Source organism: Meleagris gallopavo, chromosome 30, assembly GCF_000146605.3.
Source record: "Meleagris gallopavo isolate NT-WF06-2002-E0010 breed Aviagen turkey brand Nicholas breeding stock chromosome 30, Turkey_5.1, whole genome shotgun sequence".
Lineage (NCBI taxonomy): Eukaryota > Metazoa > Chordata > Aves > Galliformes > Phasianidae > Meleagris > Meleagris gallopavo.
Window position 1 is genome coordinate 1,087,905 of NC_015040.2, and position 10,406 is coordinate 1,098,310.

Consider the following 10,406-nt stretch of genomic DNA (forward strand, 5'->3'; position numbering starts at 1 on the left):
CAGCACCCTACCTCATCCCGGCCGTACTGACGCAGGCAGTTCAGGAGCCGGCAGGTATTTGCAAGCCAGAGTGCCACCACGTCAAAGTCATCACTGTGCTTCTGTGGGGTGGGCAGAAAGTAAGCAGGGGGCAGGTCAGTCAGTGAGGCTCCAGCAGTGGCCCCACAGCACCCCCAGCCCCATTCTACAGAGCCCTGGGGTCCAGGCTGCAGCCCCCCCACGCCATTTCTATGTCACCCGGCAGTTTTCCTGCCCCCAGCACCTTCATGACCCTCTTGATGGCATTGATGGCTGCATCCAGCAGCGAGTGGGCGCGTGGCTCATCACGGCAGTGGTCTGCGTGCCGGATGCAGAGGAAGAGGACGTAGGCTGGAAGCTCTGGCATCGCCCCAGGGCTGCTCTGCAGGCGATAATCTGTAGGGAAGGGCACAGAGATGTGGGGCCAGGCAGCCCTGGAGAGCAGAGCTGGGCAAGGCTGGGGGGAAGGGAGGGACAGGACCCATCCCTAGGGCACTCTGCTGGGTCAGTGGGACCACGTTACCCCAAGCCCACCTGTGATGATGGCCTTGATGATGCGCCCTTCGTCCTCCAGCCTCCATGCCAGCATGGCCTGGGGCGACCCTGATGGGGATGGGACCATGAGGGATGCTGCTGGCTCCTGCCCTGGTGTGGTGGGCTCTTTCTTCATTGCTGGAGGGGAGCACAGATCACATCCTGGGCCACGGGACTTGCAGCAGGTCCCTGTGCATGATGCACCAGCACCAAAGCAGGCTGGTGACCCCCATCCCTGTGTCCCCCCTTCCCATGCGTGTACTTACCTGTAAACTCCTGGATCTGCTTCACATAGGCTCTCAGCTGCTTCTGCAGCTTCAGCGTGGTCCTCTCCTGTTTCTCCAGCTTCTGGGACAGCTCCTGAGCAAGGACAGCCCTTGTGAGGCTCACACCCCCCAGTACCCACTCACAGGGTCAGGAGATGACAGAGTTCCCATGCATGGCTCCCAAGGGGGGTGCTGCAGATTGCCATAGGACGAGATGGGGGTATCCAGCCCTACCTTGTTATGTCCCCCTCCCCACCCCTTACCCAGTTCTCCTCCTTCAGGCGCACAACATGGTGCTGCAGCCCCTCCTGGTCCTGGTGCCGCTGCAGGTCCTGGATGAGGGCTGCCTGCTGCTGGCTCAGCTGCTTGAGTGAACGGATGTCGAGGTGCAGCCCCTCCACCTCCTCCTCGTGGTGCTGCTTCTCCTCCTGCAGCTGGCTCACCAACATCCTGCATGAGTGGGGAAACTGAGGCACCGCGCTTGGACTGGATGGTGCTTCGGGTCCCTTCCAACCCAACTTATTCTATGACCCCAAGACATCAATCTATCCTTCAGGGGTAAAGGTTTATCGCCTCAAAACGAACATTTCCCAGAGCATCTAGGGACCATACTCACTTGTTGGCCACCTGCACCGCATCGTATGCATGCTTCAAGTCATCCCCCGCCGCCTTCTCAGGGTTCCTGCCCAGCCCCAGCATCTCAGCGATGTTCTGCCAAGAGGAGAGCAGGGCAGGGTGAGGGCAGCCCCAGCAGCTCAGCTCCATCCCCACAGATATGGGACAGAGGCTCACCCTTCGCTTAAGGAAATCCAGGGGTTTCCTCTCCTCGTGCTCAGCGGATGCTTTGCTCCTCCCCAGCTCCTCCCGGGTGCGGGCCAGCTCCTCAGTGACAGCATTGAGCTGCCCCAGCAGCAGCAGATACGCCTTCTCAAAGCGGTCCTGCCCCACAGCAGTGTTAGGCATAGGGTCCTCCATGGGGTGGGGAGGCTGGGGGACCTCAGGTGGTAGCTGCCAGCGCTCCTCCAGCCCCTGGGAGTGGGAAGGAGGTTGGAGCTGAGGGGCTGACAGCCCTGCAGCCGCCCCTCTGGGACCACGGGACCCCATGGGAAGGGGCGCTTCCATTTGTCACCTCCACCATCACCACTAACCTCAGCCTGTAGGTCGGAGCCATCCCGAGAAGGGGCGGTGGACATGGAGGACATGTAGCTGCTCTCGGAGCCCAGGAAGCTCTCGGATGAAGGAGAACGTCTGAGGGTGCTTTGCTGATGGGAGAGAAGAGGGACAGAGTTACTCCTCGCGCCCCAAACAGCCGCTATCCCACATCCCATCTCTAGTGGGGGTACCAGGATAGGCCTGGGGGTGACAAAGACACAGCAGCCCAAAGGGGCTGAGGCCCCCCCACAGCTCCTCACCCTATGGAAGGCCACCTCATCCCGCAAGTTCTCATAGCCCTGCTCCAGGCGGGCATAATCCTGCACCAGGCTCTGGTAGCGCGCCCGCTCCTCCTCCAGCTCCTGCTGCAGCCCCCGGCTCTCCCGTGCCGCACGTTGGTGCTGCTCTGTGGGCAGACAGACACGTGGGAACACGTGGGAACACAGGGAGGGTGCACCGAGGATGGGGGCATGGGGATCCTTCTACCTTCCAGATCCTGCGACTGCTCCAAGGTGCGCTGAATCAGAGCATCCCTCTCCTCCCCCAGGTGCAGCTTCACTGCTTCCACTTCTGCCAGGCGCTGCGGAGGGAGCAGAGGGACAGATGGAGCCCAGGGGCCACCTCTGGGGCACACAGCACCTCTATCACGGCGCAAAGAGAGCAGAGCCATCACCCCCAGCCCCACGTCGGACCTGCCGGAGCTCCTCCACCTCCTGGGCCAGGTGGCTCTCAGCACTGTGCCTCTCCAGCTCGGCCAGCCGCTCCTGCAGCCGCTGCACCTGAGCATCATGTGCTGCATCCTCCCGCAGCCACCGCATCTCCTCCCGCAGCCGCTGAACCTCCTCAGCGTGAGCAGCGTTCAGTGCCGAGAGCTGCTCTGCCAGTTGCTGCTTCTCCTGGGCCTGGGGGCAGAGAGTACCAAAATTGGAGGATGCGCGTGGGCACCTCACCCCAAAGGAAACCCATCTGCAGCAGTGGGGTACCCCGTTTCCTCAGGTATCACCCCGTGCAGCGCTCCAACAAAAGAACCCTCCATAGGGACGGGTCGACCACTGCACCCTGGACACCCAAGAGCTGCAGCACCCACCTGCTCATCCAGCCTGCGCTGCAGCTGCATCACCTTGATCTCCATGCCTTTGTGCAGCTGCTTGTAGTGCTCTACTGAGCGTGCTTCAGCCCGCAGCCGGTGCAGCTCACGGCGTGCCCGCACCCGGCGGTAGCAGCACTGCAGGTAGAGCACAGCCCTGCGCAGACGGCTGTAGTGCTGGCGGGCCAACCAGCCCCTCACAGCAGCCTGGAGCACCACAGCTTTTTGGTGCTGCACCATCTGTGGGGAGATATGGGGCAGCGGCATCACCAGCAAGCACGAGGGACAATGCGGCAGTGGGCTCGGTGCTGCGCTGTCACCAAGATGCAGAGGGCACTGCTTCCATCTGCGCACAGCACCCACTGCTCTGCCACGCTCCTACCTGGCGGTAGAGACATCGAGCAAACATCCCCCGGCTGAAGGCCTGGATGGTGAGAGCAGCCCGGCGCACACGCAGGTAGGAGCGCCGAGCCAACGCCATCCTCACATTCTTCTGCAGCACCACCGCAGCTCTGCTCCTCCGCAGCTCAGCGGTGAGCCTGCAGGGTGCAGGAGATGAGCACGGGGTGGCAGAACCCCACAGCCTCCCTTCCCCGCCCTCGGGCTCAGCTCTTTGCATCTCACCTGCGTGCCAGCATGCCCCGGGTGTGACGCTGCAGGCACAAAGCTGCAGCACGAATGCGCCCGAAGCGTCGCCGTGCCAGCCAGCCCCGCAGGTGCCTCTGCAGCAGGGTGCAGGCTGCACGCAGCCGGCGGCACCGCAGCTCCTCCAGGAATGCTACCTGGCCAGCGCGGAAGAACACCTTGCTTTTCCCACAGCGGTACATGCTGGGGTCCTGCGGGAAATAAGGGAGATTCAGAGCGATGCCTCGATGAGGTTCCCCCAGAGGGCTGCTCTGTGACCTCCCTGCTGGCTGCAGAATGTCAGCTCCCATCCATCGTGCACAACCCACTGGGGACCCGTGCTGGGAAAAGGATGGGGAGAAGAATGTGCAAGGATGCTTGAGGGACCCCAAGGGATGGGGAGAAGCATGTATGAAGGATGCTGGGTGGGATCCTGCAAGGGATGGGGAGAATTGTGTACGAAGGATGCTCAGGAGAACAAGAAGTGGGGAAAAAGCCACACACAAGAGATGTGCCCGGGGGACCCCGCTGCAACCCCTTACTTGCAGCAGTCTCTCCAAGGCAAGGCTGCAGCTCTGCTTTGCATCATCACCCACCAGCTCCTCCTTGCTCAGCAGGACCCTGTACCTCTCAAAGAACTCCTGGTACGTCCACCTGTGGGGGCAAAGAGGGGATGATCAAGGGGTGCTGCAGCCAAGGGACCCCCATGGTGCTGGGGGAGCGGGGGGTTACCTGGAGGGGTAACCAGCAGCACTGATCCGGATGGTTTCCAGCACTCCACAAGCTCTCAGCTGTTCCACTGCTCTCCTGGAGTCAAAGCTGGGGCAGAAATGAAAGTGTTATCTCATTCAGGCATCAGCTAGGGGTGCACATATGGGGCATGAGGAATGCAGCTCGGGGAGATGGCTCCACGAGCCCCCAGCCCCACGGCACTCACACAAAGGGCAGCTTGCTGTCGTTGGGTTTGATGCAGCGCACGTAGTGTGGTGTGGTGCTGCCCAGCGTCTCCATCAGCCGGTGCAGGGAGGATTTGAACTGTAGAGGACGACAGGAAAGCGCTCAGACCTCTCCAGCACGCAGCTGGAGGTCTCCTCCCCTCCCCCTGCCAGGGCTGTCCCTGCCCCATACCTGGCTGGAGATGGACTTCTTGCTCTTCTGGGTGCCAGGAATTGACCTGCGGCTGGGGCGGGCAGACCTGGACCCACTGGACCTGCGGGATGTGGGGCCATCCCCATCCTCCAGGAAGAGCTCAGTGAGCAGCGCAGACTGCACAGAGTTGGGCCGTGAGAGCCAGCAGGGAGCATCACACCGTGCACCCAGAGCCATCGCTGCAGGATGCAGCCCCAGGAGCCCAGCACACAGCTCAGCCCCACAGCCCAGATGTGCAAGAACCAGCTGTGCCCCCTCCTGCCCCCAAAAGAACCCCGGTGCACCCACAGACACCCTACCAGGAGAGCAGAGCAGCCCAAGGTGTCCCCTGAGATGTCCCTTACCTTCTGCCAGGACCACACAACGCAGAGGAAAGAAGTGACAGTGTTACCAACCTGAAGGCAACAGGACACCCCCCCCCCCACCCACCCCTCCACAAGGAGGTGACCAAGACATCACAAACCACACACCCCAAATTGTGGCAACCCACGGGAATGGGGTGGGGGCATCCACAGCTCATTTCTCCCACATCACCCACCCTCCCAGCCCTGGGATGCTCGCACCTTGCTGGCTCTCAGCAGCCCCACCAGCTCCTCAGGGATGGTGTCCCTGTTCTTCTCCACAAACCCATCACACTGATACTCCACCTGGCAGGGAGCAGCACAACGTTACCCTGAGACTTTCCCAGCCCAGCTTGCTGCAGGGCTCTTGGAACAGGAGTCTTAGGAGCCAGAGCTGCCCAGGGGGCCAGAGCAGCTCTCTTACCTTGCCAGCAAAGTGGCACACAATGAAGGCATCCGTCGGCCTCTTGGGCTTCTGGAAGTGGGAGCTGCCGAGGTGGGTCTGGTACAGCTTCTGGGCCCAGCTCCCATCACTGCCCTGGGGCATCTGAAGGGCGGAGGGGTCAGGGGAAGTAGCCCTGGGGGGGGCTCTGGAGGGCTGCAGTGCTGCCAGCACCCCAACCCACCTTGCACTCCTCATTCAGCAGGTCCAGCACACCCAGTCGACCCTCGATGAGCTCAATGCATGGCTGGTTGTCACAGAAGTCAATGAAGACCCATGGGATCTCCTCAGCCACGTACTCCTCCTGCTCCAGCTTGAAGACGTGCTGGAGGGATAGGAGAGCAGAGCAGGACCAAGGTGAGGGCAGAGGTTTGCACAGGGCAGCCCTTCCACTTCTCTCAGAGCTTTTGGAGAACAGAGGGCTCCATGCCCATCCCCAGCCCCAGGTTTTGAGGGAGCAGCCACATTCCCAGGGCAGGAGGTCAGAAGGAGCAGCACAGCAGGACACAGGGAGGTGTGCTGCCCTCCCAGCAAGGAGACGTTTGGGTGATACCCACCAGGTTGAAGAGCTGCTGCAGCTTCTCATTGGCGTAGTTGATGCAGAACTGCTCAAAGCTGTTGAGGTCGAACATCTCAAACCTGTGGGCAGCAGATTGCTGGCTTAGGCAGGGCACAGCCACAGACCCAGCCCCACTTTGGGGACAGCCCAACCCCATCCACAGACCCAGAAGTGGCCAGAGGAGGATCACAAAGGGAAGGAGAGCTGTCCTTACCCATAGATGTCCAGGATGCCGATGGAGGTATGGTGGCCCTCCGGTGAGCGCAGGGCACGGTTGACCCTGCTTGTCATCCACCTGAAGAGCTGCCCATACATGTGCTTGGCCAGGGCATCCCGGCAGTCCAGCGCCTGCTGCCTGCTGAGTGGCTTCATGTAGGTCTCACCCGCCGTCACCAACTTACGGTGGCAGAGCCAGCGTGTCACCTGCACCTCCTCGATGCCCAGCAGCGCACAGAACAGCCCCAAGGCCTCACTGTTGGGCTGAGAAGGGACAGAGAGGTCACCAGCAGAGCTGGGATGCGTGGGGACGCGCGTGGGGCTCTCACCCACCTCCACAAAGCAGCCGTCCCCGTGGCGGTCCCTCCCCCTGATGGTGATGTTGCCCAGATGCAGGATGGCAGCAAGGATGGCAAAGAGCTCCAGCTGCTCAGCTTCAGGGACACCTGCAGGCACAGAGTGAGGGGTTGGGGTCAGATCCTGCACTGCACGAGCTGGAGAGAAGGGAAAAGCCAGCAGATACCCAGCTGGCCAGCAATGGGGCAGCCAACCAACAGTGGGGTGAGGGTGGTGAGATGATGGTGACAGCCCACAGGACAACGGGGGATGCCCACCCCATTGTTTTTCCCCAACCCAGGACAGTACCCAGGAGGGAGAAGGCGTGCCGTGTGCTGTCCAGGTCAGATGCATCATCGGTGCCTGCGCTGCAACGGCCCTGCTGGGTGTAGTAGAAGGTCTCTGCTCCACCTAAAGAGGAGACTTGTGGGTGATGAAAGCAGCACAGCCCCACCGGGCTCCCATGGGGCAGCACACCCAGCCAGCAGCCCCAAAGGTTGGAGGTGGGGGGGGGGAAGAGGCAGAGTGCTGGCATTGCCATGGGGACACCCAAGGGACATGGGGCACTCACGCAGATGCAGACCCTGCAGCTCAGGCAGGGCAGCTGACGCACAGAGCTGGTAGAAGATGTGATAGTTCCGTTCTGCTTTTGCCTGCAGAGGAGTGAGAAGAGCACTGAGCACCCCCAGAATGGTGACAGGGACACGTTCCCACCTCCCAGTTCAACTGAGCAGCGCTGGGGCTGCGTGCCATAGCAGCCAGGACCAACACTTGGCCCTGTCCCTTCCCAGAGCCCCACCTGGAAGGTGACACGGGACTTCTCCAGCAGGTAGGTCTTGATGGTGGCCCCCATCACACGGGCATGGCTGAAGCCAATCTCGATGTACTTCCCAAAGCGGCTGCTGTTGTCATTCCTGGTAGTCTTGGCGTTCCCAAAGGCCTGGCAGGAGGGAGGTTTTGTTCCTCCAGGGGAGGCCGACCCCCCGCACCCATCCATTTTGTCATGGGCTGAAGGCCATGGGAAGGGTTTGGGATGGGGGACGCACCTCCATGAGTGGACTGGAGGCCAGCACCTTCTCCTCCATGCTGGAGTCCCCCAGACCACCCCCGATGGTGGTGAAGTATCTCATGGCATACTTGGCTGAGGCAGTTTTCCCTGCTCCCGATTCACCACTGATGATGAGGGACTGGTTCCTACCAAACCTGGAAGGGGACGTGAGCCCTTCAGATGGTTCCAATGGGGCTTCAGCCCTTCTCCACCACAACCAGGGGGTACAACCCCACGTTGGGAACCCCCAACAGAACAGTTCCTCCCAGTGGGGCTTCAGCCTTTTACCATCGCAACCCAACCCGGTGGGACACAACCCAAGGGGACAACCCCACCTGAGGACCCCCAGAAGGATCTCTCACCTCACCATCTGCCTGTAGGCCTCCTCTGCCAACGCAAAGATGTGGGGGTCCATATCCCCCAGCTCCCGGCCGCTGTAGGCGTAGATCACCTCATCCTCATAGATGGGCAGCAGCTTGTAGGGGTTGATGGCTACCAGGATGATGCCTGCGGGAAGGGCTCAGGGCTCACACAGGGAAGGGGGGCACTGGGTAGGGCTGGAGGGATGGGGGCTCACCGCAGTAGGTGTAGATGGCGTTGGCCTCCAGGAAGCGCACGCGGAGTGAATGCAGCACTGCCGGCTCATGCAGGTGGCTCAGAGCCACCAGGTCATCCTTGCCTGAGAGGCACTCAGGGTTGCAGAGAGGTGGCAGCTGAGAGCCCAAGGGGTAAATGAGAGGCTGTAGGGTTGGGGAAAGGGTGAGTATTGAGCGGGGACAAACAGCCCCCAGGTGGGCAGGGGACACGGCCACATGAGCCATGCTCCTGCACAGCCACTAGGCACGTTGGGGCCTCTCTGCCAAGGAACAGGCTGGTTTGGGGCGCAAAGAATCTTGTCTCAGGACCCACACGGCCCCAGTCTCACCGAGCCATCCTCCAGGCGGAGGTGCAGGATGGAGTCTCCTTCCTCATAGCCTTTGGTTATTTCTGCTGCTCTCCAGACATGGACACAGTCAGGGATCCAGACCCGGGCACCCTGCGGGGGGCACAGGAGGGACACCCTACAGACAGCCACCAACCAAGCGTTCCCCATGCATCTCTCTGTGTTCAACCTGGTGCTCAGCATCGCCACACACCTGCAGGATGAATCCCCCCCAGCTGAGCAGGGAGGCCACGCAATCACCCGAAAGCAGAACACAACACCAAAAAAGGCTCAAAACCAGCTGTAGGCACCCAGTAACAGAACTGGGGGATGCTCCAGCCCCAAAGTCCCCTTGGGATCCCCTCCTCCCCATCTTGTTGCTAAGGAAGCAGCCCTCCTTTCCTATAGGATACCCCCACAAAAGGGGGAACCCACAACTCCCTGACCCCACTGCCACAGCTCCAGCAGCACACAGGGAAAGGAGCTGCTCCGTGTAGGGTGATACAGACTTTCCCTTCCACCCACAGCCTCACCTGCCCATAGGGCTGCCCCGCCGCCATAGCCCCGCTGTCACACAGCCGGCTCCCCCCAGCTCACCGCCCTTTTATGGCCGCTAATTGCCGCTAATTGGATAAGGGGTCCACAGCTGCTCTGCTGCCGCAGCACCACACTCCTCCCCTAATGGGGGAGGACCCTAAGAGCCCTTCGGAGACACCTCAGGACCCTTTAATGGGGGAGAACCCAGGAGCCCCTTGAGCTCTAATGGACTCACCCCACAGGATACCCCCCCACACACCCCAAAGTGCCGCCCCCCACCCCAGGACCACTGAGGGCACCTCGAGTTTCTCCTGTCCACGGCACCCCCTATGTAGGACACCCCAAAACTGACCCCTCTCTGTCTGACCCTCCCCTCCCCTGGGTGAATTCATTACCCCTACGAGACAGAACATCTCAGGGCGTTCAGCTGAGCGCTGCTCTGGGGTGGGGATCCCAGAGACCTTTGGGATTTTGTCTCCCATCCGGGGCTGCTCAATTAGAAGGGACCCCGGGACCCGCATCCCTCATCTCCTGTCCCAACACATGCGGTGGGAAGGGATGCATTTCCCAGCCTGGAGCACGGGAGACCTCATGGGATGTTTTGGGTTTTTGGACCATGGCAGGAGCCCCGGGAGCTGCGTTGTGTCTGCAGCAATCCCTCAACGTGACACAGGGCTGCGCTAAACGCTCCGCTTTTAATTACTCAAAAACCATCGCAGCCATCAGAAAGCGATGCTCGGGGTCGTTGTGACGGAAATGTCCTTTAGGACCTCGTTCAACTCAGACGATTTTATGATATCCGTGAGGTTGCGGCGTTCCGGGTGGCTCCTGTTGTTTGGCGTCGTCCCACGGCCCCAAAGGGGCAAAGTCCTGCAGTGCCGGGCGGGGAGCAGCCGCTTATCAGGGTGCTGCTCTGCCCCGTGTCAGCACGGAGCTGTGTGCCCGTTGTTGGCACCGTCCTGCCCCATTTCTGTGCCCCCGTGGTCAAAATCTCAGCTCGCAGCACTGCCATAACCTTGTTTGGGTTTTTGTTTTTGTTTTTGTTTTTCTATTGCTGGTGTGCGTTTGGTGTGGCTGGGGCAAATCGTGAACGAGGGGAGAGCAGTGTGGATGGAAGGGGGGGAAAGGGAGGGAGGGAAAGAAGAGAAAGGGAAGGGGAAGGAGGGGAGAAAGGG

At 61.1% G+C, this 10,406-nt stretch overlaps 1 protein-coding gene across 1 annotated transcript in view; it reads right to left on the bottom strand.

Annotated features, from left to right (window-relative positions):
- Positions 1 to 9,303, bottom strand: part of LOC104914654 (unconventional myosin-Vb-like) — an 11,474-nt gene extending 2,171 nt beyond the window's left edge. The window contains exons 1-33 of the mRNA XM_010724819.2: positions 9,228 to 9,303; positions 8,698 to 8,808; positions 8,350 to 8,512; positions 8,135 to 8,279; positions 7,771 to 7,927; positions 7,524 to 7,664; positions 7,296 to 7,377; positions 7,034 to 7,135; positions 6,722 to 6,834; positions 6,387 to 6,652; positions 6,171 to 6,252; positions 5,798 to 5,938; positions 5,596 to 5,718; positions 5,394 to 5,477; positions 5,175 to 5,177; positions 4,810 to 4,947; positions 4,619 to 4,716; positions 4,414 to 4,500; positions 4,224 to 4,335; positions 3,682 to 3,893; positions 3,440 to 3,596; positions 3,058 to 3,297; positions 2,663 to 2,872; positions 2,457 to 2,550; positions 2,231 to 2,376; positions 1,967 to 2,080; positions 1,611 to 1,847; positions 1,435 to 1,529; positions 1,082 to 1,268; positions 819 to 912; positions 553 to 690; positions 263 to 414; positions 12 to 101 (exon numbers count right to left, since the gene is read on the bottom strand). Of these exons, the coding sequence (XP_010723121.2) occupies positions 12 to 101; positions 263 to 414; positions 553 to 690; positions 819 to 912; positions 1,082 to 1,268; positions 1,435 to 1,529; positions 1,611 to 1,847; positions 1,967 to 2,080; positions 2,231 to 2,376; positions 2,457 to 2,550; positions 2,663 to 2,872; positions 3,058 to 3,297; positions 3,440 to 3,596; positions 3,682 to 3,893; positions 4,224 to 4,335; positions 4,414 to 4,500; positions 4,619 to 4,716; positions 4,810 to 4,947; positions 5,175 to 5,177; positions 5,394 to 5,477; positions 5,596 to 5,718; positions 5,798 to 5,938; positions 6,171 to 6,252; positions 6,387 to 6,652; positions 6,722 to 6,834; positions 7,034 to 7,135; positions 7,296 to 7,377; positions 7,524 to 7,664; positions 7,771 to 7,927; positions 8,135 to 8,279; positions 8,350 to 8,512; positions 8,698 to 8,808; positions 9,228 to 9,254 (4,341 nt within the window). The 5' untranslated portion in view covers positions 9,255 to 9,303. The remainder of the gene's footprint in view (positions 1 to 11; positions 102 to 262; positions 415 to 552; positions 691 to 818; positions 913 to 1,081; positions 1,269 to 1,434; positions 1,530 to 1,610; positions 1,848 to 1,966; positions 2,081 to 2,230; positions 2,377 to 2,456; positions 2,551 to 2,662; positions 2,873 to 3,057; positions 3,298 to 3,439; positions 3,597 to 3,681; positions 3,894 to 4,223; positions 4,336 to 4,413; positions 4,501 to 4,618; positions 4,717 to 4,809; positions 4,948 to 5,174; positions 5,178 to 5,393; positions 5,478 to 5,595; positions 5,719 to 5,797; positions 5,939 to 6,170; positions 6,253 to 6,386; positions 6,653 to 6,721; positions 6,835 to 7,033; positions 7,136 to 7,295; positions 7,378 to 7,523; positions 7,665 to 7,770; positions 7,928 to 8,134; positions 8,280 to 8,349; positions 8,513 to 8,697; positions 8,809 to 9,227) is intronic.
- Positions 9,304 to 10,406: the final 1,103 nt, after the last annotated feature.